At 41.5% G+C, this 26,352-nt stretch overlaps 1 protein-coding gene across 1 annotated transcript; it reads left to right on the forward strand.

Moving 5' to 3' along the window:
* Positions 1 to 16,038: 16,038 nt before the first annotated feature.
* LOC149127497 (syncytin-1-like) lies at positions 16,039 to 25,651 on the forward strand. Its single transcript, XM_089328669.1, has 3 exons — positions 16,039 to 16,384; positions 17,615 to 19,274; positions 25,581 to 25,651. The coding sequence occupies exons 2-3, from the start codon at positions 17,786 to 17,788 to the stop codon at positions 25,649 to 25,651; spliced, it is 1,560 nt and encodes a 519-aa protein (XP_089184795.1). The 5' UTR covers positions 16,039 to 16,384; positions 17,615 to 17,785.
* Positions 25,652 to 26,352: the final 701 nt, after the last annotated feature.

Genomic DNA, 26,352 nt, shown 5'->3' on the forward strand with positions numbered 1-26,352 from the left:
CACATGCATTACTTTTTTTACACTATTAGTTAGTTAACATGGATTAGAGAAAACATTTGATATTTTTTCTTTTTGGGTCTGCTTTATTTCACTAAACATAATGGTCTTTAATTGCATTTACCTTGTTGCAAAAGACAGGATTTCATTCCTTTTTTATGGCTGAGTAGTATTCTGTTGTGTAATACTCCATATTTTTTTTATCCAGTCATCAGTTGATTTATTTATTTGAAAGGCAGAGTGACAGAGTTGGATACCGATCTTCAATCCTCTGTTTCACTCCTCAAATGACAACAATGTTTGGGGCTGAGGCAGGCTAAAGCCAGGAGTCAGATTCTCCATTCTGATCTCTCATATAGGTGGCAGAGGTTCAAGTGCTTGGCCCATTGCCTGCTGCCTTTCCAGGTACATTATTACCAGGAAGGTGAATGGAAAGTGGAGATTCAAACCAGCCCTCTATATGGGATGCTGATGTCACAAGCAGTGGCCCCACACAGCTTCTAATTTGTAACAGCAAAGGAACAAGAATCATTGACAGAGGGGCTATGATATCTGCCTTGAAACTTTGTGTAGTAAAAACATGTCCTTTGGGGTGCCAGCATTGTGACCCAGCTGTTTAAGCCACCACCTGCAGTGCCAGCATCCTGTATCAGAGTGCTGGTTTCAGTTCCAGCTGCTTTGCTTTTAATCCATCTTCCTGATGATGTGCCTGGGAACACAGCAGAAGATGGCCCAAGTACTTTGGCCCCTTGCCACCTACATGGGAGACCCAGATGGAGTACCAGGCTCCTGGCTTTAACCTGGTCCAGCCCCGACAGCTGCAGCCATTTGGGGAGTGAACTAGAAGGTGGACAATCTCTGCCTCTTTCTGTCTTTCTGTTACTTGGCCTTCCAAATAAATAAAATAAATATTTTTAAAAAGTCAGTTGTACTTCAAATATGTGGGTTTCAATGATGGCAGGGTGTGATGTGGGCCCTGAACTCCCCCCTACCAGGCTGCTAATTGAAGAGAAACCCACCTAATCCTTACTGGGGCAGGGGCTTCAATGAAGAAAGAAGGCAACATGTACAGAATACAGAGTGACTTCCTCCCTTAACTCACTTGTTCCCATTTATTTATTTATCTTTAAAGATGTATTTATTTAGGCCGGCACCATGGCTCACTAGGCTAATCCTCTGCCTGCGGCGCCAGTACCCCGGATTCTAATGCCAGTCGGGACGCCAGATTCTGCCCCGGTTGCTCCTCTTCCAGGCCAGCTCTCTGCTGTGGCCCGGGAGTGCAGTGGAGGATGGCCCAAGTACTTGGGCCCTGCACCCGCATGGGAGACCAGGAGGATGCACCTGGCTCCTGGCTTCAGATCAGCGAGGTGTGCAGCCGGCGCCGGAGCGGCCACTGAGGGGTGAACCAATGGAAAAGGAAGACCTTTCTCTCTGTCTCTCTCTCTCTCTCACTGCCCACTCTGCCTTTAAAAAAAAATAAAAAAAGAAAAGAAAAGATGTATTTATTTATTTGAAAAGCAGGGTTACAGAGAGGCAGAGGCAGAGAGATGAGAGAGAGAGAGAGAGAGAGAGAGAGAGAACAAGCTCTGCTTTCTACTGGTCACTCTCCAAATGGCTGCAATGGCTGGAGGTGGGCTGATCCGATGATCTGAAGCCAGGGGCCAGGAGCTGCTTCTGGGTCTCCCATGTGGGTGCAGGGGCCCAAGCAACTGGGCCATCCTCTACTGCCTTCCCAGGCCATAGCAGAGAGCTGGATCAGAAGATCAAGGACTTGAAGTGGTGCTCCTACGGGATGCTGGCAATGGAGGTGGCAGCTTTATCTGCCATGCAACAGCGCCAGCCCTGTCTGTTCCCAATTATGACCTGAAGGAGGAAAAGAAGTCTCAGAGTGGCAAGTAAAGAGGAAGGAAGGAGGGAAGCAGGGAAGCAGGTAGGCTGGAGACTGTCCTTAGCAGCTGGGCCAGGGTGGAGTTTCTGAAGCCAAGGCAAGAGTTCAGGCCCTCAGCAGCCTTGAGGGGTTAATGGAAATGCAGACTACAGAGATCATCTTGCTAACTGTCTCCCCATACCATTGCTAAACTCTTCAAATACATGACTTTTGCTCTTTTTTAAAAAACTCTGCCCCTGAGAGCCTCCTCACTTTGCTAATTCACACATCTTTGAACTTATGATGAAATATAAAAAGGAAGCATTTTTTTCTATGCTGCATTTTGGAAGGAGAGGTGTGCATTTAACTTTGCAGAGGGTCAAATCTCATGCATGATGTCACTGAGAAGGGATCCCTGAAAATTATCCTAAGGAACGAGTGCCTGAGGGCAGCTCTTTTTTGTTAGCATACGACAGATCCTTTTCTATAAATATAAAACATAACTTCTCTTTTTTTTAAAGACTTTTAAACCTGCTGCAAAAAAAAAAAAAATTCAAAGTGGCTTGAAGTACTTAGAAATGGCATTTTAATGTAAGTCTAAATAAAGTCAAGCTACTTAACTAATTTTTTTCTTTAAATTACCTATGATTTTAAAAAGTTTAGTGAAAATACATTTGCAAGTGTACTTAAAGGTTCAGTGGCTCTTGGATGTTTTGGAATTCAGCGGCAGTGGTTAATGCATTCAGATCTGGTGAGCTGTACTGGAATTTCAACTGGATCTTTCATCTTCAGAGTTCAAGGAACCTTTCTTGTGTAAATTCATTAAGCATCAATCCCATGCCTTTCACTACTCTGTGAAATGTCAGGGGAGAGGGGGGATAGCATACCAAGACTCTGTCTCCTCAACACAGAGCTTCGTGAGTTTGGAGCATGCCAGTCACAAGGTTTGTCTCCAGAAACACCTAGAGATGAAGAACAGAAAGCTAGTGTCTGCTTAAGGTAATCATATAGCCAAATGTGTTAATATATTAACTATGCAACCCTAGCATGGAATTCAAAGCATTCTTCCTAGTGTACAGATAAAGAATGGGAGGCTGAAGAGATGATGTAACTCATTCAAGGCCAAATGTTGGAAAATCATGGCCGTGAGATGAAGCACAAGTAACTTCCACTTTCCTAATGACCACCAGAATTATAACGCGGTCCCTCCTGTGGTCTCACTGCCTGCCCAGAAGGCATACAAGCTGGACTTTTGAGACTTCTGTCTCTTTCTTTGAAATATTTTTGCCCCATGACAGGTTCCCTATCCTTCAATGTTCATTTTTTAACACCAGATGCTAGGATTTTGTCCTACTTCTCTGATTGAAATGTGAGCCCAATATAGAATCTAACATCATCACATCTTAATGTATATTTGCGAAAAGTGAAGAAATTCACTGCTAATTAAACAATTCTCTCAATTAAAAAAAATCAGTGAAGGAAAATTTGGAGGAGGAAGTTGTCTTGTATCTCTCAAATCACTTTATTGCAACTTGGATTGAATGAACACTTTGCATGGGTATTTATTAATAGAACCCCAAAGGTACAATATTTTTATCTTTAATGATTTTGCTAATTGATGCCCCAATTGAACTGAATTTTAAAACAAGTGTGCTAATATGACAGACATAGAGATTTTTTTTAAGATTATGAGTTGCCACATCCTTATTATTTTAGAAATGCCTGATCACTTTTCACATTGTGTTGACCACACATAAGTAAAAAAAAAAATAAAATCTTAGAGTCCATGATGTTATCATAATTTAGAAAAAGCATTCTTATGTCAATGATGACTAAAGGAAATCAAAATTTTGGACATATTATATCATGCTAAACACACTTAATATAGCTAATCAGAAAGGTTATACCATTTATTTTTGAATTGGTTAATAAAAATAATTAAATTTTTAGAAATGCAAATATCTTAGGTTTCTACAAAATTTTTTGGTTTTTCTTTGTGGATGAACATGTCTTTGTTTCTTAAAATTTTAAAATATTTCTCTTAAGAGTTTTTGTTTGAACAGAGGATTTAGAATAAATATTCTTTTGAGTGCATTTAAATTCTTTTTTTTTAATTTATTTGATGGGTAGAGTTATAGACATTGAGAGAGAGAGACAGAGAGAAAGGTCTTCCTTCCATTGGTTCACTCCCCAAATGGCCACTACGGCTGGCACTATGCCGATTAGAAGCAGGAGCCAGGTGCTTCTTCCTGGTCTCCCATGCGGGCGCAGGGGCCCAAGCACTTGGGCCATCCTTCACTGACCTCCTGGGCCACAGCAGAGGGCTGGACTGGAAGAGGAGCAGCCAAGCTAGAACCCCTTGCCCATATGGAATGCTGGTGCCACAGGTGGAGGATTCACCAAGTGAGCCATGGTGCCGGCCCAGTACATTTAAATTCTTAAAGCTATGTTTGGGTTATCACTTGGTTTTGAAGAGAATTTATTCATCAACAAACTTAGTTATTTATTCCACAAATGTGCTGCCTGTTCAGTGCCTGCTCTATACTACACCATTCTCTAGGTAAATGGGAAATAGAATAAAACCAACTCATATTCTTGCCAACTGTATTTTCCATTGTCAGTAAGTTTATAAATAGATGCTGCTAATTCAATAAGTGCTGCACAGAAAAAGGAAGGGGAGGAAAAAGGTAGTGCCATGGAAGTCTAGGGGTTAATAATGAACAGATGTGAGATTGCAGCTATCTGGGGAAGCACACCATTTCTGGGTGGAAATGACGGTATGTGGAAAGAACCAGCGCTCAGGGCAAGATTGGGGTATTTGAGGACTGGGAAGAGGCCCAGTGTGGCTTAAGTGTAACTGACACAGGGAGAGTGCTGAGGCAGGAGATAAGATCTCAGGGGCAAGATCACAATGGGTCAAACGTGCACTGTAAGAGATTAGGTGCCAGTAAAAGCATGGTTAGCTTTGGTTTTTTAATAATGACTGGCTGCTCAGTGGATAACTGACGATGGGGATGCAATAGAGTGGTTGGGCGTAATGGCAGCTTAGAACAAGAAGTTCTCTCTGTAGAGTACAGTGGTTTCCTCTTACCCATGAGGGACACATCCTAAGACCCCTAGTGGATGCCTGAAACCATCAACACTACCAACTCCATTTGTGCTGTGGTTTTCCCTGTATAGACATACATATGATAAAGTTTGCTAAAGTGAGCACAATTAGTAATAATAAAATATAACAATTATGACAATATACTACAGTAAAATGTCATGTGAATGTGGTCTTTCATTCTTGAAAGAGGCAAGGTAAGTACTAATATTTTCAGAATGGAGTTGAATTGGGCAACTATTTCATGGAAAATGGAATCACCTGAATAAGAGGGCACTACTATATCAGTGTAACGTCAATTCACATGTTTATATAAACTGTGTGCACATTTACATATTTGTATATCAATTGCATGTCTCTATGTACGTGCATTTATTAAATGTTTAAGAAAGGGTTGAGAACTTGTTGATAGATTGGAAACACAATAAGAGATAGAGGGATGAAAGATATGTGCAAGATCATTTTTGCTGGCATTTGTCTCAGCGGTTACATTGCCTCTTGGAATATCTGCATCCCATATTGCAGTGCTTGGTTTGAGTCCTGGCTCCTCTGTTTCTGATCCAGCTTCTTGCTAATGCACGTTCTAGGGGTCAGGAGATGGTGATATAAGTGTTTGGTTCCCTGCCAACCGCTGGACACCCATATTGAGCTTTGGTTCCTTCACTTAGCCCATCCCTGGCTGCTGAAGGAATTTGAGGAGTGAACCCATGGGTAGAATCTGACTCTTTCTACCTTTGAAATAAAATAAAAATAAATAAAAGCATTTTTAAACAAATGTATTGTTTTTTAACTTGATCAAACAGGAAGATTAACTTATCAATTACTTAAATAGCAAACAGCTTTAGAAGAGACTGGTTTCTGGTATCCAAAAGAAGTGTGGTTTGGGATATCCTACGTTTGATATCACTCTCATAAATGTATGATGAGATTATAGATAATTGCCACACTGGAAAACTCTCTAGCCATTTGTGATAAAACACAATATGTACAAATCTAGGAATTCTACTATGAGATGTCTGTCAAAGAGAGGTGTGTACACATTTCAGTGTAAAGCACACAGGAGACATTTCCCAACAGCACAATTTATAACACTGAAAACTTACAGACATGGTAAATAATAGTAATTAATGAGTCATGATGTACATATGCAATACAATATTATAAGCTATATTGGTTTTTGAAAAAACATAAATTAATCCCACTTCTGCAGTTAAGAGAAAATAGACACAAAGAGTAAGCACTTTTTTATAAAGTAAAACACAAGCAAACTATGGTATTGAAAATACTGGCAATGTTGAGGCAGGGTGGTAATCATTAGCAAAAGACAAAAATCGGGCTGCTGTGATGCTGATAAATAGTGCATTATCTTTGTAGGTATTCATTGAACTGTACAGCCATATTTTGCATACTCTTGCTTTTATTTTGATCCAATAAAATATTTTTTCTGATGTTACTCTTGCCTGATCAACTTTCAAATGGAGATGATGAATAATGACTAGCACAGAGAAACCTAGAGTTAGAGGGAAAATGCTGGGTGAGACAAAAAAAATCAGGAGCTTATGGCTGGCACCACAGCTCACTAGGCTAATCCTCCACCTGCAGTGCCGGCACACGGGTTCTAGTCCCGGTGGGGGCACCAGATTCTGTCCCAGTTGCCCCTCTTCCAGTCCAGCTCTCTGCTGTGGCCTGGGAGTACAGTGGAGAATGGCCCAAGTGCTTGGGCCCTGCACCCACATGGGAGACCAGGAGAAGCACCTGGCTCCTGCCTTCGGATCAGCGCGGTGCGCCGGCTGCAGCGTGCCAGCCGCAGCGGCCATTGGAGGGTGAACCAACGGTAAAGGAAGACCTTTCTCTCTGTCTGTCTCTTTCTCACTGTCCACTCTGCCTGTCAATAAATAAATAAATAAAAAAATAGGGAGCAGTCAGGGCCAGCGCTGTGGTGTAGTGGATAAAGCCGCCACCTGCAGTGCCTGCATCCCATATATGGGCGCCGGTTCAAGTCCCAGCTGCTCTACTTCCAATCCAGCTCTCTGCTATGGCCTGAAAAAATAGCAGAAGATGGCCCAAGTCCTTGGGACCCTGCCCCAACATGGGAGACCCAGAAGAAGCACTTGGCTCCTGGCTTCGGATCGGTGCAGCTCTGGCCGTTGTGGCCAATTAGGGAGTGAACCAGTGGATGGAAGACCTCTCTCTCTCTCTCTCTCTCTCTCTCTCTCTCTCTCTCTCTCTCTCCCTCCCTCTACGTCTCCTTCTCTCTCAGTGTAACTCTTTCAAATGAATAAATCTTTTAAAAAAAATAGGGAGTGGTCAATACAAGGATGAGATGTCAAATACTGTATGAACTCCTCCAGAGGATAAGTATGTAGGGAAAATAAAAAGTGTAAGGGCAAATTTTGTGCACTCACTCCAAGTGAGACTTTAGGGAAGTCAACTGTGGCCTCTACATGGATATGAGAAAGTGTGATCAGCAAGACAAGGGGAGAACTGAATCAATGGATTCAAAACTCCAAGCCCAACAATGTTTCTGAAATTTAATCAGCTGTCACTAATAATGAAGACAGGTGAAGCAATATGACCAAGTAGACAAAAGAAAAAATGCTGATTGAACAGAAGCATGGTGCTTATAGTTAAGAATATATACTTAAATTTATGTTAAATGTTATTATTGACTGATGATAATGGTGACAATGAACAACATGGGCAGGAGAAAACTTTTGGAGATGATGAATACATTAATGGAACGGGCTATGCTATATACACATTTCCAAAGTTATCAAGTTGTTAAATACTTTCAGCTTTCTGTATTTTAGCCATGCCACAATTAGGTGGCTTGAAAAGTAGAAAAATAGAGAGAGACCATTCATAATCACATCCAAACAGAGTCAGTCAAAACTCAGACACGTGAATGTCCTTTGATTTGATTTCCAAAGTACTTAAAGATTTGCTTTTCATTCTCTGTATCATTCTGAAAAAATAAACATTGTTTTCTTGAAAGTACATAAAATAGGGGGAGAGAAAGAGAGAAGAAAGGCAGGAGATAAAATAGAGGAAGGTTAATGGAAGGTCTTTTTTATTTTTATTATTATTTTTTTGACAGGCAGAGTGGACAGTGAGAAAGAAAGAAACAGAGAGAAAGGTCTTCCTTTGCCGTTGGTTCACCCTCCAACCGCGCTGATCCGAAGGCAGGATCCAGGTGCTTTCTCCTGGTCTCCCATGGAGTGCAGGGTCCAAGCACTTGGGCCATCCTCCACTGCACTTCCGGGCCATAGCAGAGAGCTGGACTGGAAGAGGGGCAACCGGGACAGAATCTGGTGCCCCCACCGGGACTAGAGCCCCGTGTGCCGGCGCCACTAGGCGGAGGATTAGCCTGTTGAGCCACGGCGCTGGCCCACTGGAAGGTCTTAAGGAGAGGAACCTCATGTGGCAATGAAGGGATAGCCCTTGGTTAGGCTGTGGTAACAGGGCTGGTGTCATGTTAGCAACCAGAGTTGGCAAGTGGAGGGCAAGTAGGTGGACATTCCTATATAGATGCTTATGAAGCCTCACTGGAGGGAGGAGGGACTCAACCTAAAAGAAAAGGGGAGGGAACACAGGCTTGGGAGAAGAGCAGAAGAAATTATAATGTGTCCTCGAAGGACATGATGCTGATGACCACATGGAGCGTGATGGATTTTCTGGAGAACATTAAATGTCCACCTGCTGTTATAGCTCATAGGTTAATGGCAAAATAAGTAATAGCAACCCTCCATTCACACAAGAATGAACAAAGCTATTGGATCAACTTCCTGCCTGGAGGAATTGCTAATAAATATCAGCTTCAGCATCCCCATAGGGATAATAGCTTAATAGAGATTAATCTGGCCAAGATTAAGCACACCATGAAAGAAAGTAGTTTTCTCTTCATGATCTATGTTTCATCAGTTGTTGGTTTTTTCCCTCTTCCTGTATCTAAAATAATTATAAACAATAACTGAGACAAATATCAAAAAAGTTATGGAATATCAACACAATACCAGAATTGTCATGGGGAAATTTTTCATCTATGAGAGAAAGTCGAGTAAGATAGCAGATGTTTTCCAGGTTCTGGAAATTAAAATTAGGGTGATGTGTGTTTATCTGGATGTGATTTTATCTGTGTGTGTTTTCACACCACCAATTTTAATTGTTTCCTCAACTGTAAAGATATAGGAGGTAATGAGTTCTTCATTGTTCGCTAATTGTGTACTTAAAAGAAGTCTCAGGAAAAAATTGTAAATTGCTGCTTTACTCCAATGTTTGGGTATTTCAGTGAAAATAATCACAGATACATCTGTTGTCACATAAAGCAAACTGCTTCTGCTAAGAAAATAAACAGATGCAGTGAGCATTAAAAATCATCACGGTGAAGCTGACTAGAATTTGGTAACTTCTGCTTTTGATAAAAAGCATCTTTAAAAATTCACATGTATATCTATCTACACTGTCTATCTGTCTATCTGTCTATCTCTACATTCATAAAATGAAAGCAGAGATAACAAAAGCCAGAATTTACCTATCATATCAACAATGTTCATTGAGACCACAAACTACTTTCTACAGAGGACTATATTTTTTTAAAAAAAGAAATGCATTTTAAAATAATATAGAGGATGACATAAACAAAATGATGTTGCAAGCAAGTCGTAATTTCCAATCCTTCCTCAAAAACATCAAAAAGGAAGCAAAATAGACAGAACCAACTTCCTCCGAACTCTGGGAAACAGCCAAGAGTTCATAGCAACCAAACACTGAATCAAGAAAAGACAACATTAAAACATTAGGAAAGTTTTGCAGCGTTTTTGCTTGCTCTTCACCTACTCCTCTTCACTTTTATTTATTTTATTTTATTTTATTTTATTTTTATTTGTGCATTTATTTATTTATTTTTTGAAAGGCAGAGTTAAAGACCGGGGACTGCGGGAGACAGAGAGAGAGATCAGTCCACTGGTTCGGTACCCAGACGGCTGCAAAGGCTGGGACTCGGCCAGACCAAAGCCAAAAGCCTGGATTTACATCTGGGTCTCCCATGTGGGTGGCGGGGTCTCAAGAAACTGGGCCATCTTCTGCTGCTTTATCAGGAGCATTAACAGGGAGCTGATATTAAGCTGAGCAGCCAGGACTATAGTATGGGATTCTCGTGTCACAATTGGAGGTTTAACCTGATGTGATACCATGTAATCCACTCTCAACTTTTAATCATGAGTATAATATCTAGGTTGAAGATTAATTTAAAAAATTGAGGACTTAAACAATAACACAATACAACTAGACTTAACAGGCAGAAGTAAATTTCTTCAGTTAGTAGGAGCAGAATGCACATTCCAGCCATAACAGACCAAATTTTTGGAAATAAAGTAAGTTTCAATAAATTTTAAAAACTATCATATACAATATATTTTCCATCCTCAGGGAATAATTCTAAAAATAAATGAGAGAAGAAAAACTGGAAAAATTCACAAATGTGTGGAATTTAAATGACAAACAAGAGATCCAATGAAGAGAAAAACTCATCAAAAGTTAGAACACAGAGAAATAAAAAATATAAAATATTAAAATTTATGGGATGCAGTTAAGGTGGAACACAGAGGAAAATTTATAGCCACAATCACTTTCTTCAAAGAAATAAATTAAAATGTATACCCAATAGTTTAACTTTAAAACCTAACAAGCTGTAAAAGGAAAAGTTAGCTAAACCAAAAGCTAGCAAACAGAAAGGAATAATAAAGATAGAATGAAAATAATTAAGAGTAGATAAATAATAGAGATCAATAAAATCAAAATTTCTTTTAAAAAGATTCCCCCAAATCCTTAGAACTGAGAAGGAAAAAATGAGTAAAGGAAAATAAATAAGATCAGAAATAAAAATGCAATATTTATTTCAAACTCTATGAAAATAAACATGGATTACAGGAAAATAGCATGAAAAATTGTAAGACAACAAATCAGATAATTTTTCTGGAATGGAAAAATGCATATAAACACACAAAGTACCAAAAGTGGCTCAAAAAGAAAGTGAAAATCTCAACATACCTATAAAAAGTAAACAGATTGAGTCACCAAAAATAATAAAAAAAATTACAAACACTCAAAAGAAGAAAAAAAAATCCAAGGACTCATGTCTTCACTGCTGAATTCTATAAATATGAAGAGAAAAATTGGCAAAATCCTTCTCAAACCTTTTCAATATAAGAGAGAACACTTTGCAACTCATTCTATGAAGTAAGCATCACTCTTATATAAAAGTAAGAATAAAGAGAAGAAAGGATCATTGCAGAATCCAAATTCCATAACAGATAGTAGCAAATAAAGCACAACAACATATTAGAAGAATTTCGTACTGAAACAAAGTGGAATTTGCACCAGGTATTGTTCAGTATAAGAAAACCGATTCACTAATACATCACATTAAAAACAAAAAGACTCAGAAATAGCATTTAATGAAACCCAACACTCTTTTCTGAGAAGAACCCTACGGAAACAAGGAGGAATGAAAGGAAATGTATTCAATGTGACCACATGCATTTATGAAAATTATATTCAAAGGTGAAAGACTAAAATATTTTCCTCCCCATTCAGGAACAAGACAAAGATGCTTGCTTTCACAATGGGTATTTATAATGGCACTGTAAGTTCCAATCAGAGCAATTAGGCATGAATAAGAGAAAAAGACATTCCAGTTGAAAACGAAGAGAGGAAATAATCATTTGTGTTTACAAAGACATGAAGCTACCTATAGAAATGCAAAGTAATTCGCAGGAATATAAAAGCAATATTGCCAAGAAGAATATCAGTGATGCTAGAGAATACAAAATCAAAATGCAAAAATGAACAGTGCATCTGCAATGAACAAACTGGAAAGAAAATTAAGAAAGCAATTACTTTTACAATGGCATTTAATAGAATTAAATTTAACCACAGGGATAGATTTAACCACAGAGATGGAAGATGTTTTCATTGAAAACCACAAAACACTGCTGAGAGAAATAAAGAATACCCAGATAAATAGAAAGACATTCTTTATTCATGGATTGGAAACTTCATACTACTATCTAAAGCAGTGTGCACATTCAATGCAATCTCTATCAAAATTTGAGCATTTTTTTTTGAGGAAATAGAAAAGGCTGCTCTAGTTATTCATAGAGAATTGTAAAAAGGTCACAAAGACCCAAAGTATTCTGTGATTAGAAGCAATCACACTCACAGTTCCAAAACTTACTACTGACTACAATAATCTTAGGTTCATATAACAGTATGTTGGTACACCAATGGAACAGAATTGAGAGTTCAGAAACAATGTCACACATCTATGGCTAACTGATTTTCAATAAACACTGAAAAACCATATTTTCAACCAAGAACAGACTCTTTAAAAACAGTGCTTTGGGGGCAGTACTGTGGCGTAGCAGGTAAAGCTGCTACCTGCAGTGCTGGCATCCCATATGGGCGCTGGTTCAAGACCTGGCTGCTCCACTTCCGATCCAGCTCTCTGCTATGGCCTGGCAAGGCAGTAGAGGATGGTCCAAATCTTGGGGCCCCTGTATTCATGTGGAGACCTGGAAGAAGCTCCTGGCTCCTGGCTTTGGATCCACCTAGCTCTGGTTGTTGTGGCCATTTGGGGATGTACCAGCGGATAGAAGACCTCTCTTTGTCTCTCTCTCTGCCTCTCCTTCTCTGTAACTCTGCATCTCAAATAAATAAATAAATCTTTTTATAAAAAATTACCTTCAAGAATTCTCACATGTAGAGAACAGCAAACAGGAAATACATTACAGAACAAAATTTATTAAATAAATAGATTAAATACATAAATATAGCTTCATCAAAATTAAAAACTTTTTTGCCAGTGCAAATTATCAAGAAAATAAAAGAACATTTCCTAAAATGGTTGAAATGTTTGCAAATCATATCTGAGAATTCAACAGCAAAAGATAACACCACAATTTAAAATGGCAAGAACCTGAATAGACATTTTATTCTGAAGAAGACAAACAAATGGACAAAAAGCACATGATAAAATGCTCAACTTCATTAGTCATTAGTAAAATACAAATAAAACTCATAATGATGGGAAGGGAGTAGATCCATAACATATTGCTGGTGGGAATTACAATAATTATGCTGTGGCAAATAATTTGAGCACTTTTCAAAAGTTTAAGCATAAAATTATCCTTTTACCTCACAGCTGCACCCCTCAAAAACTGAGAATATATCATCAAGTAAGTGTACAAAAATTGTTCAGAGTAGTCATATTCACTATAGCCATATGATAGCAAAACCATCCAAAAGCCCAGGAGTAGATAAACAAATTGTAGTCTATACATAAAATTAAATGTTTTTCAACAATAAAAATGAAGAACCGATATGTTCTACAATGTAGATGTAACTCCCAGTCAAAGGGCTATGTGTGCAAGAGGTGACTCATTATAAAATCCATTTAGATTAAGTGTCCAGAATAGGCTAATCTAGAGAAAGAGAATGTAGGTTCACATTTATCAGGATCTAGAGGGGGATGGGATGGACAGAAATTGCTTGTTGATCAGGGGTGTTACTTTGAAATAATGCTATTATTTTGAATTAAATATATGGGTTCTATGCACAAAATGTCCTAAAGTGAATACGCTAAATGCCATTGAAATGTTCACTTGAAAACGTTAAAATAGTTAAACTTGCCACATTAAATTAACTTTAATATGCTTGATTTTATGTACGTGAATTTCACCTAGCATAATGTCTTCATTTTTAAAAATGATGTTAATTTAGATATGATCACATACATAAAAATAGGGCTGTTAAAATCATGGTGAAAAACAAATATTTGCATCAAATATTTGTTATAAGTAAGGGTAGAAATGTAGAAGAATTCATGTGTGAAGGCAAGATTGAGTTCTTTACCTGTAAATGAGAATTGTGCTGAAATACAGTAAGTTGTTCACCCTTACTCAAGAGCACTTGGCTTTGAAGTGCCTCATTTAAACTCAACCAATAGCAGCTTCTTAGGTACCTATTGGATGTTAATTCCATCTTGTTTGTGGAAATGTTAAAGTTCATGAAATAGACAAAAAAAAAAAAAAAAAAAAAAAAAAAAAAAAACCTTTGCTACTCTGGATAACACATTCTGAATGGAGGGGAAAGACCATAAACAAGAAAATTAAAATCTGTTGGTTGCTGGACGGCAGTAAGTCCTAAGACAATCCCTGTAAATGAAAAGTTGGTAATAAGTGTGGTAAAGAATTGACAGAAGAGAGAGTAGAATTTTGGGTAGAGTCAGGGTAGTTCTATCATGTGGGTAGCCTGTTTGAATAAATGCCTGAATGAGATTGTTACCGGAGAAATTACAGGGTTCTTGTCTTCGCGCAAGAAAGAATTCAGGCGTGAGACAGAGAGTAATGGGAGGTAAAATAGCAAGGTTTATTAGGGAAGGGACATCCGTAAGGATGGATGGGCACCCCTCCAGACAGCCTGACAGACTGGGGGGGGGGGGGAGCAGGGTTACATGACCAAGTAGAGAGAGTACACCTGACCAGGCCAGGTGGGCGGCTCAGCAGAGAGGCAGAGGGCTGAGCTCACAGTCCGGTTGAGGCCGGGAGTGGGGGGTGGGGTGGGGGGTAGGAGGGTGTTTAAGGAGATGGGTCTCTGTCTTCACACATTTCCTCCTGAAACAAAGGATTTTTTGGCTGTAAATACTAAGAAGCTCCTATCTGAGTTTTTCCTTGAAGGTATCAGACAGGAGGAAACCTAGCTGGTGCCATCCTGGGTTCAGAGGAAGGGTGAGCAGGACCCCCTAGAGAATGGGGATCCAGAGCAGGGTGTTTGAAATGCAGATACTGGGCTGCATCTGGGAGATTGTAGAAGATTTGTCAGGCAGAAGGGGCAGGGATCTCCACCTGGCAGGTTATCAGGTAGAAGGGGGCAGGGCAGGATGCAAACACTGGGCTGCCCCTGAAGCATTATCGGGATAATTTTGAGATGTAGATGCATATGCTGGATGTAGAAGTCTTCTCTGGAGGCCTTTGTCACACACACATAAGCTCATACCTAACTTCCTGCCCAACAAGATGAGGGAGTGAGAGCAACAGATAACTTGGGGAAAGCATCCCAGGCAAGAGATAAACAGCAGCCAAGACTCCACTGAAATGTTCTTGACCAAGCATTGAAGACAGCGTGACTGAAGCAGAGGGACATATGTAACAGCTGTGCTAGCTCGGGGCTGCACCCACCCTCAGCCAAACAGTAAAATCTGACTCTGGTGGGGAGTAATAACCGGAGAATAAGACCTACTGAATGTGTGGAGCTTATGAACTGAGACCGTGAAAAAAAAAAACCAAACTGAGGGTATGTGGGAGAACTCATGGTGTGGCTGAGATGTGAGTAGTCTCTGTGGGAGACGCCACAGGCTCAGGCAGCCCTGGCTACCTGGTGAGAGACATTGCAGGGGAATCTGAGCTTACACTGAGGACTGCACAGATCCTTTGTGTGGTCCTTCAGAGAGAGCAGATGAATATTATACCCACAGGAGCCAGCGCTCAGGCACTGATCGCCACAGAGAAGAGCTCAGCTGAGCGGAATTACTTCCCTTCTGAGTAAGAGAGAGAGAGAGAGAGAGAGAGAGAGAGATTTACCACACCAAACCTGGGTGTGTCACGTTTGGCACACCCTTAACCCTGAAGAACTGAACAGAGCTCACTGGTCACACCCATCACAAGCCTCTAGAGATTCACCAAAATCAGACAGTCCACTTAATCTAGAGTCATAGTATAATAAGAAAAGCCACCACAGTGAGAGGGAAAAAAAAAAAAAAAGAAAGAAACCAAAGAATATCTCCACAATGCCAAACAACAAATTCAAAAACTGAAGAAACAAGAACAAGAAAGACATCATGATGCTCCTAAATGTCGGGGACCACGCAGCATGTGACCTCTTAGTTGAGAGACAGGGCTGGACAAGCCAGACCTGATAGTACTGATAATGCAACCTTGTGTGACCTTGTGCCTTAAGGCCTTGTAACCTTTCCCCTACTTGCACTAGCATTGCAGCTACAAGATAAGCCCCCCCCCTCCTTCCCCCTCCCGATACCCTGCCTCGATGATATATAAGTGTGTGGTTGAAAAATAAAGTCGCAGCTTGATCGGCACCTGTCTTGCTGCCATCCTTGTGTCTCCTGTCCCTTTCATTTCTCCTTCTAGGTGCTCGGCCCCAGTTGCTGTCCCGCGGGACGGGACAACTGGCGCCCAACGTGGGGCTCGAGTGCGGCCCTTGGGGTTCGAGTGCCTGTAAGATTGGAGGAACGCCGCCTTCCAGGAGGAAAACTTGGATCCAAGTGATTGTGCGACCGGCTCGGAACTGCCCACCCGAGATCATCAGCATCGGTCGACGCTGCGGAGTGAAGACGGCGCAAGGTAAGTGACAGCCATGGGACAGGCATTATCGTCACGGGAAATGTTCATTTCAGGTCTCAGGGAGGCCCTCAAGACACGAGGAGTTCGGGTTAAAAATAAGGATCTAAAGGCATTTTTTGAGTACCAGGGTCACTCTCAGAAGGTAATGCCCAGGCAGATGCTGCTACAAGGCTTACCTTCCCCACAACTGTGGGATCAGTGCAGGAAGCTCAGAACTCAGAAGGTAATGCCCAGAGAGATGCTGCTACAAGGCTTACCTTCCCCACAACTGTGGGATCAGTGCAGAAAGCTCAAAACTCAGAAGGTAATGCCCAGACAGATGCTACAAGGCTTACCTTCCCCATAATTGTGGGATCAGTACAGGAAGCTCAAAACTTGCATAGGTTGCATCACTTAAATGCTCAATCTCTCCGTTTGTTTTGTAAAATTTCACGAGAACAGGCTCGTGAAATAGTCAAAAAATGCCCCTCATGTGTTACAAGCCAACCTGTACCGCATTTGGGAGTCAATCCGCGTGGTCTTCTCCCTAATCAACTGTGGCAAATGGATGTCACACACTTCCCAAAATTTGGCAAACTAAAGTATCTCCATGTCTCTATAGACACCTATAGTGGCTTTGTCTTTGCCTCCCCCCACACAGGAGAAGCTGCTAAGGATGTTATCTCGCACCTTATCACAGCTCTTTCTGTACTGGGAAAACCTGTTAAGATTAAGACAGACAATGGTCCTGCTTATGTCAGCACTAAGTTTAAACAATTTTGTGAGGCGCTCCATATTAACCACATTACAGGAATTCCCTACAATCCACAGGGACAGGGAATTGTTGAAAGAGCCCATCAAACACTAAAAACTTGGCTCACTCGGCTTGAAGCCACTTCCTTGTCTTTTGCCTCTCCCCGCGACCGATTGAATCATGCGCTCTTTGTGCTAAACTTCCTGACCTTGGATAATAATAATCATTCAGCTGCAGACCGTCATTGGCACCCTTCCCCTGATACGGCTCCGCCTATGGTAATGTGGCGAGACCCCCTCACCAGTAGCTGGCACGGCCCAGATCCAGTACTCATTTGGGGACGTGGCTCAGCCTGCATCCTGGACCAAAAACAATCGGCACCAAGATGGCTACCTGAAAGATTAATTAAACAAGTTAATCCGCCAATTCCTACAAATAATGATGTTGTTCCAGAGCCTGTACTTGGCCCTGAGAACGCCTTTTCTTTATACCCACAGGAATGAAAAGACCCGGCTGGACGCTACTGGGACTCATTACAGGACTCCTTATTATTGTTGGAATTGTTGCCATTGTTGCTATTTGTGTATCTTATCTTCTCTCTATTCTCTCCTCCCCTGCTACATTTCCTGAGGGCTCACTGATTAACCCCTCCAAAGGGCCCTAATACAATGGCCCTCAGCCTTGCTCTCCTGATGATGGCAATCTACACCATCCATTGGGCTCCACCAGTCTTTGCAGGGCTTGACAACCCTCAGGGCATTCAAAAATACCTTCAACAGCATCACCCTTGTACCTGCTCAGGGGGCATAATAGTATCCTTCCCACGAACCCGTGGCCGTGGCCGTGCTCAAAAGCCGCATTTTACACAAGACTGCGGAGATAAAACTGCTTATCTGACCGTCCCGGGTTCCCGATGGTTCTGTGTTCCCAAACCTAAGCTAGACTCTTACCGCACTGGGGATCAGTGCCCATCAGAGTGCAATAAAACTATCCATTACTCCGTGCACTCCTCCTGTTATACACAGTATCAAACCTGTAATAAGGGAAATCAGCGTTTACTGTTTGCTGTTATATCAGGAGATTATGAGGGAACGTTCGGAGGAGAGTTGTCCTCTTCACGCTTCAGCTCCCCCTCCTGCCCCACTAAGGGACAAGTAGCCTGCTGGTACCCTATAGCCCCTGTGGGAGTGTCTGACGGTGGAGGCCCTCAGGATACCCTTACTAAATTAAAAACACAAAAGGTACTCGAAACTGTATTTGAAAGCCTTTACCCTTCCCTCCAATACCACCCCCTGGCTAAAGTTCATTCCAGAGGAAATAAAGACTTGGATGTCAATACCATCGATATCCTTACCAACACCCATAAACTGCTTAATCTCTCTGCCCCAAACCTTGCAAGAGACTGCTGGCTCTGTTTACGCCAGGGACCCCCCCTTCCTCTTGCCATTTTTCTACCGCTTAATAATACCCTTGAGTTCAATAGTTTCTTGGGCCACCCCCCTATGCAGCCCTTTCCCGTTCTTCCTGTCCCAACGGAAAATATCACTTGCCTTTATAAACCTCCCAACAACAATCCCTTCGATATCGATGTAGGCCTTGCTCCTTTCTGTACAAATAATGTAACAGTAAACTACCCTCTTTATGCCCCTAATTCCACCGTTTTTGTATGTAGGGATAATTTAGCTTATACCATTTTACCAACAAATTGGACCGGTAATTGCATGCAAGCTATACTTTTTCCTGATATAGAGATTATCAATGGAGATACCCCTGTTCCTATCCCCTCCCTTGATTATATTGCAGGGAGACAAAAACGAGCTATTCAATTTATTCCTTTATTAGCCACATTGGGAATTTCCTCAGCTATGGTTACAGGATCCACAGGACTAGGAATTGCGGTCCACAAATATAGAGAATTGTCCCAACAACTTATTAATGATGTGCAGACCCTATCCACCACCATTCAGGACCTTCAAGATCAAATTGATTCCCTAGCGGAAGTGGTTCTACAAAATCGTAGAGGCTTAGACTTGCTTACTGCTGAACGGGGAGATATTTGCTTGGCTTTACAGGAAAAATGCTGTTTTTATGCTAACAAGTCCGGCATTGTTCGTGATAAAATCAAGACACTTCAAGAAGATCTGGAGCGTCGTCGACGTGCCATGGCTGAAAATCCCTTTTGGACTGGATGGAATGGACTGCTTCCCTATTTGCTACCGCTTTTAGGCCCCATTGTTGGGTTGCTTGTTGTGCTATCTATAGGTCCTTGTCTCCTCAATAGGCTGATGACCTTTATCAGACAACAAGTAGATAATTTAGCAGCCAGACCAATTCAAATACATTACCAAAGTCTGGCCATGGAAGATCCCATGGAAAACGTTATCTCTCTCTCTGGCCGGTGAAGTCTGGCCAGTGAGGTCACGGTCCCTCCAACAACTGACTCTCCCCTTCGGTCTGCCGCTGCCCCAGTCGGGAGCCCAGGAAGGGCCCCAGGCCTATCAATAAAACGAGCAGTAAGCCAATGACGGGCACCTTCCCGGAACCTCACCCACCTAAGACAGGAGTCCTTGGGGACTGGCAAGGATATCCAATGACGGGTAAGAGGTGCTGGAGCTCCGGGTCGATTCCTAAGACAGGCACTGCTCGCTCATCACGGTTGGCCTAACCGGTAGCCATTTCTGTTTAATTGATAAGAAAGGGGGATATGTCGGGGACCACGCAGCATGTGACCTCTTAGTTGAGAGACAGGGCTGGACAAGCCAGACCTGATAGTACTGATAATGCAACCTTGTGTGACCTTGTGCCTTAAGGCCTTGTAACCTTTCCCCTACTTGCACTAGCATTGCAGCTACAAGATAAGCCCCCCCCCTCCTTCCCCCTCCCGATACCCTGCCTCGATGATATATAAGTGTGTGGTTGAAAAATAAAGTCGCAGCTTGATCGGCACCTGTCTTGCTGCCATCCTTGTGTCTCCTGTCCCTTTCATTTCTCCTTCTAGGTGCTCGGCCCCAGTTGCTGTCCCGCGGGACGGGACACCTAAAAGAACATGACACTCCAATACAAGATTATGAAGATGATGAGATAGAAGAAATGAAAGAAACGGAACTCAAAAAAAATTTATGATAAGAATATTTAGAAGTAATCATAAACAAATGCATGAACTACTGAATTCTGACTTTCAAATAAATGAATAAATAAATCTTTTTAAAAATCATTTATTTTAATGATATACAGATAGAGGGAGAGACAGAGAGAGAGGGAGATGGGGGTGGAATTAACTCCCATCTATCCAATGACTCACTCTCCACAACAACTGAGGTTGGGCCAGAGCTGTGAACTCAATCTTGATCTCCCACATATGAGGCAGGAATCCCATTACCTGAGTCATCACCCCTGGCTCCCAGGGCCTGCACTGATGTAAGGTGGAGTCAGGAGCTATAGCCACTAACCACCCAGGTGCACTGATGTGGAATGTAGGAACCTTATCCACTAAGATATATGCTTACTCTGGACTGTGAGTTTTAAATGGTGACAGTGCATGCGAGATCATTGGATATTTTTCTGTTTATCTACCTGCATGTGTTTGCACACACATATATAGGGAAAAATACTTGTTACCTCTTAGGTTAGCATGAGAGAAGTGGTGATACATGGTATATTTTATCCAGGTTTATGTCAAGATCTGGAGCTGCATCCCAGGGTCCTAGGTCTTACACTTACTAGCTTTGCGATCTTTGTTGACTCGTTTAACATTTCAGTGCATCAGTTCCCTAATTGTTGTATTAAACAAATTACTGTGGAGTTCCAAAAATGGCATGGCAACTTGTACCTAGTAGAAGCTATATACATGGTACTATTATTTGAGTTGGGATACTACATGCCTGTGAGAGCATTGAAATAGCAGTGATAGGAATTAAGTATTCTCTTTTAGAATCTTAACTACTGAGTTAAAAATAACGCATACTGATTTCTTGGGGTAAACAGTTAAAATAAGTTTTACAGCAATCAATGTATTGATAATAACTAATACTAGTACATTACCAATTTTTAAAATATGTTTTACTTTTGATTTTATTTATTTATCAAATTTAAATTATAAAATTTTGTAAAAACATGAGATTAGCCTAAGGTATCCCAGATATTTTTGTTGTTGTTTTTCTTTTATTCTGATTTATTTATTTTAGTTGAAAGGCAGAATTATTGAGAGAAAGGTAGACTGAGAGACACATACACACACACACACAGAGAGAGAGAGCGAGAGAGAGAGCTTTTCCAACCACTGATTCACTCCCCAAATGGCAACAATGGCTGGAATTAGGCCAGGCTGAAGCCAGAAGCTTCTTCTAGGTCACTCATGTGAGTGCAGGGGTCCAAGCAATTGGGCCATCTTCCACTGCCGTGTCAGGTGCATTGGCAGGAAGGAGGACCAGAAGTGGAGCAGCTGGAACTCTAACCAACCCTAAATGGGATGCTGGTATCACAGGTGGTGGCTTTAACCAACTATGTCACAGAGCCAACCCTAAGTATCCCAGCTGTTATAATCATTCCATACACTTTCTTTCATAGAATTAATTCCATGTCTCCTAATGCATTTTGTATAGACTTGTATCCATGTAATCTTAAGTGTCATTTCAAGCTTTTTAAAAAAAAATATTTTATTTTTCTTAGAAAGGCAGAGTGACAGAGAAAGAAGGAGATATAGGTAGAGACAGAGGAGGCTAGACATAAAGATATGAGCGAGAGAGTGAGAAAGAGAGAAGGAGAAAGAAGAGAGAGTAGGGAGGGGGAGAGAGAGAGAGAGAGAGAGAAAGAGAGAGAGAATCTTCCAACCATGGTTCATTCACTGAACCATGTAATGGCCAAGCTGAAGCCAGGAGTCTGGAACTGCATCTGGGTCTACAATATGGGTGTCATATATTCAAGTACTTGTACCATCTTATGAAGTTTCCCCAGGTGCAGAAAGAAGTTGGATTGCAAGTAAAGCAACTGGGACTTGAAATGGCACTCTGATGTGGGATACCAGCATTGCAGGCCATGACTTAACTCACTGCACTACAATGCTGGGCTCCCATTTCAAGTTTAGAATGCATTTTAATCCATGAACTTTAATACTTATTACCTAAACTATGATATTAAACTGTGGAATATTATATATTAATAGCAAAACACATCTTATAAAATATACTTATATTGGGTAGCAGTTCTTTGTGTATTTTGTTCTTTCTTTCCCAATTTTTCAAGCTCTCTACAGTGAGCCTTTATTAATTTTATACTCAGATAAAAATAAATGCTTTGAAATAAAAATTTTAAATTAAAATAGTAGTATGGAACATATTAGAATATAATAGTGAAACTAGTAAAAGAAAAAGAGATTTTATTTTTTTGTTTCACCAAATTTAAGTACCACTTTGGAATTTGGTCAAAAGACAAGATTTTTATTGTATCTTATATTTCTAAAGTACTATAAAGAAAAACTTGTTTGAAAAAAACAAAGTCCATCTACAATTAGTGAGTGGATATTTGTACCAATTTATCATTGACACCACAAAAAATTTATTGTGGTTTCTACATTTACCCTGGATACACTGAATAAAAATCATAGCATATAAAAGTGGTAACAGTATTATATTACATGAAAGATTTTGCCACATAAAATATGGCCTTGAGGAGAGAACTTCTCTCTATGTCTCAATTTTATTGCCTACAAAATGAAATGGATGCTTTGGTTTATCTCTTCCATTTACTTAGGCAGTTTAGGTCAACAGGGTTCTTAGAGTTTATCAAGCATCTCAAACTAAATCCCACTACACATTTTATCTTACTTTTGTAGATACATATCAGAAATCAAGTGAACAGAAGGTATAAAGAATTATTTGGTGGTATCAAGAAAACAGCTCACATACAATATGCATAGATAGATAGATAGATAGATATAGATATACAGCAGGGATATCTATATCTATCTATCTATCTATCTACACACACACACATATACATGCCATCCTCTGAGAAAACTGATCCAAATTTATTTAGGTTCATGGATTTAAGATGACTACAGAATGGCTGAGAATAGATTACCAAGTAATACATCAACCTGAACCCTAGAAGTCAAATGCAATTCTTCTTTTCTTTTCATTCTATTTGCATATAATGATTTATATAGATTTATATAGAGGAAGAAGCAAACGTTATTTCCCTACAAATTTGTCCCCACTGCTTCCTGGGTAAGTTATAAGTTATTGTGGGTCTCCCATACGGATACAGAGGCCCAAACACTTTAGCCATCTTCCACTGTTTTCCTACGCCATAACAGAGAGCTAGACAGGAAGTGAAGGAGCTGGGACTTGAACTGGCAGCCACATGAGATTCCAGTCCTGCAGGCTGAGGCTTAGCCCACTACACCACAGTGCTGGCCCCTGTAGTCTACTTTTTTTTTTTTTTTCAGGCAGAGTGGACAGTGAGAGAGAGACAGAGAGAAAGGTCTTCCTTTTTGCCATTGGTTCACCCTCCAATGGCCGCCACAGCTGGCGCGCTGCGGCCAGCGCACTGCGCTGATCCGAAGGCAGGAGCCAGGTGCTTCTCCTGTCTCCCATGGGGTGCAGGGCCCAAGCACTTGGGCCATCCTCCACTGCACTCCCGGGCCATAGCAGAGAGCTGGCCTGGAAGAGGGGCAACCGGGATAGAATCCGGCGCCCCGACTGGGACTAGAACCCGGTGTGCCGGTGCCGCAAGGTGGAGGATTAGCCCATTGAGCCACGGCGCCAGCCCCCCTGTAGTCTACTTTTAAGATACATCCCAAGTCAAAGGAATATTCATTAGTACTGCTCAACTTCCATTTCTCAATTTATAGGTCCTTGATTGTTATTTTAATGGAAGAAATATGGCTGTCATATTTAAACAAATGAATGAACAAAGTTTCTGAATTTGTATCCAAGTCTGTTTTAGGCATAGATTTTTGATGCCCTGAAAGGCAGGAAATGCACAGATAGCATTTTAATATAATTTATTTCTTTTTTTAAAGAGTTTATTTATTTGACAGGTAGAATTACAGACAGAAAGAAAGGTCTTCCTTCCATTAGTTCACTCTCCAAATGGCCACTACGGCCGGCGCTGCGCCAAACCAAAGCCAGGAGCCAGGTGCTTCTTCCTGGTCTCCCGAGCGGGTACAAGGGCCCAAGCACTTGTGCCGTCCTCCACTGCCCTCCTGGGCCACAGCAGAGGGCTGGACTGGAAGAGGGGCAACCGGGACTAGAACCAGTGCCCATATGGAATACGGAATTGCAGGCAGAGGATTAACCTAGTGCACCACAGCACCAGCCCCTTAATATAATTTCTTAAAAATGCATTTTATTTATTTATTTAGAGAGGAAGAAGAAGAAGAAGAAGGCCGGCGCCATGGCTCAATAGGCTAATCCTCCACCTAGCAGCGCCGGCACACGGGGTTCTAGTCCTGGTCGGGGCGCCGGATTCTGTCCCGGTTGCCCCTCTTCCAGGCCAGTTCTCTGCTATGGCCTGGGAGTACAGTGGAGGATGGCCCAAGTGCTTGGGCCCTGCACCCCATGGGAGACCAGGAGAAGCACCTGGCTCCTGGCTTCGGATCAGCATGGTGCGCCGGCCGCAGCACGCCGGCCGCGGTGGCCATTGGAGGATGAACCAATAGCAAAAGAAAGACCTTTCTCTCTGTCTCTCTCACTGTCTAACTCTGCCTGTCAAAAAAAAAAAAAAAAAGAAGAAGAAGAGGAAGAAGAAGAAGAAGAAGAGGAAGAGGAAGAGGAAGAGGAAGAAGAAGAAGGGAGAGGGGGAGAGGCAGAGAGGAAGAGGTCTTTAGTCCACTGGTTTACTCTCCAAATGTCCTTAGTGGTTGAGGTTGGGCCAGGCTAAAGCCATCCAGGTCTCCCACCTGGGTGCAGGGACCCAAGGACTGGGACCATCATCTGGATCAGAAGTGAAATGGCTGGGACTCCAAACATGAGATGCTGATGTCCTAAGACAAAAGTTAACCGATTGTACAACAATGCTGGCTTCCTGCGTGCATATTTTGTATGGGCTGTCCTCACTTGGGATTTTGGCTTTAAGACTTGCTCCCTTGGGGCTGGCATTGTGGTGTAGCGGTTAAAGCCATCACCTACCAGTCCGGCACCCCATATGGGCACAGATTCATGCCCGCTAAACTCCCAATTCAGTCCCCTGATAACATGGCTAGAAAAATTAGCAGAAGATGACCCAACTGCTTGTGTTCCCCATGTGAAAGAACTGGAAGAAGCATGTGGTTCCTGGCTTCAGTGTGGTCCAGACCCCACTGTTTCAGCCATTTGGGGAGTGAACTGGAGAAAGGGAGATCCCCCGAACACACACACAGTCTGTCCCTCTCTCTCTGTAACTCTCAATAAATAAATAAATCTTTTTTAAAAGTTGCTTCCTTGAATGAGACATCAAAGCCAGCTTCTTTTCTTTGTTTTTCAGAGGACCTGGAGGTTATGTGCAAGAATCATCATTGTGAAAGGGAAGTGGTAGTAGGAGGGAAAGGAAGATAAGATAGCAAAAAATATGGAAAATAAATCCATTGACGGCCGGCACCACGGCTCAATAGGCTTTCCATGCCAAAAATACTCTCATGGGCTCTTCAGCAGGATTCAAATGCCTTCAGGGCTGATTCTGAGGCCAGAGTGCTGTTTAGGACATCTGCCATTCTATGAGTCTGCTGTGTATCCAGCTTCCCATGTTGGATCATTCTCTCCCGTTTTGTCTATCAGTTAGTATTTGCAGACACTAGTCTTGATTATGTGATCCCTTTGACTCTTAGACCTATCAGTGTGATCACTTGTGAACTGAAATTGATCAATTGGACTAGTGAGATGGCATTGGTACATGCAGTCTTGATGGGATTGAATTGGAATCCCCTGGTGCATTTCTAACTCCACCATTTGGGGCAAGTCCGATTGAGCATGTCCCAAATTGTACATCTCCTCCCTCTCTTATTCCTACTCTTATATTTAACAGAGATCACTTTTCAGTTAAATTTAAACACCTAAGAATAATTGTGTGTTAATTAAAGAGTTCAACCAATAGAATTAAGTAGAACAAAAAAATACTAAAAGGGATAAAGTATTAAATTGTACATCAACAGTCAGAACAAGGGCTGATCAAGTCACTGTTTCTCATACTGTCCATTTCACTTCAACAGGTTTCCTTTTTGGTGCTTGGTTATTTGTCACTGATCAGGGATAACATATGA

This window comes from Oryctolagus cuniculus, chromosome 3 (assembly GCF_051225735.1).
Source record: "Oryctolagus cuniculus isolate XC-2025 breed Fujian yellow rabbit chromosome 3, ASM5122573v1, whole genome shotgun sequence".
Classification (NCBI taxonomy): domain Eukaryota; kingdom Metazoa; phylum Chordata; class Mammalia; order Lagomorpha; family Leporidae; genus Oryctolagus; species Oryctolagus cuniculus.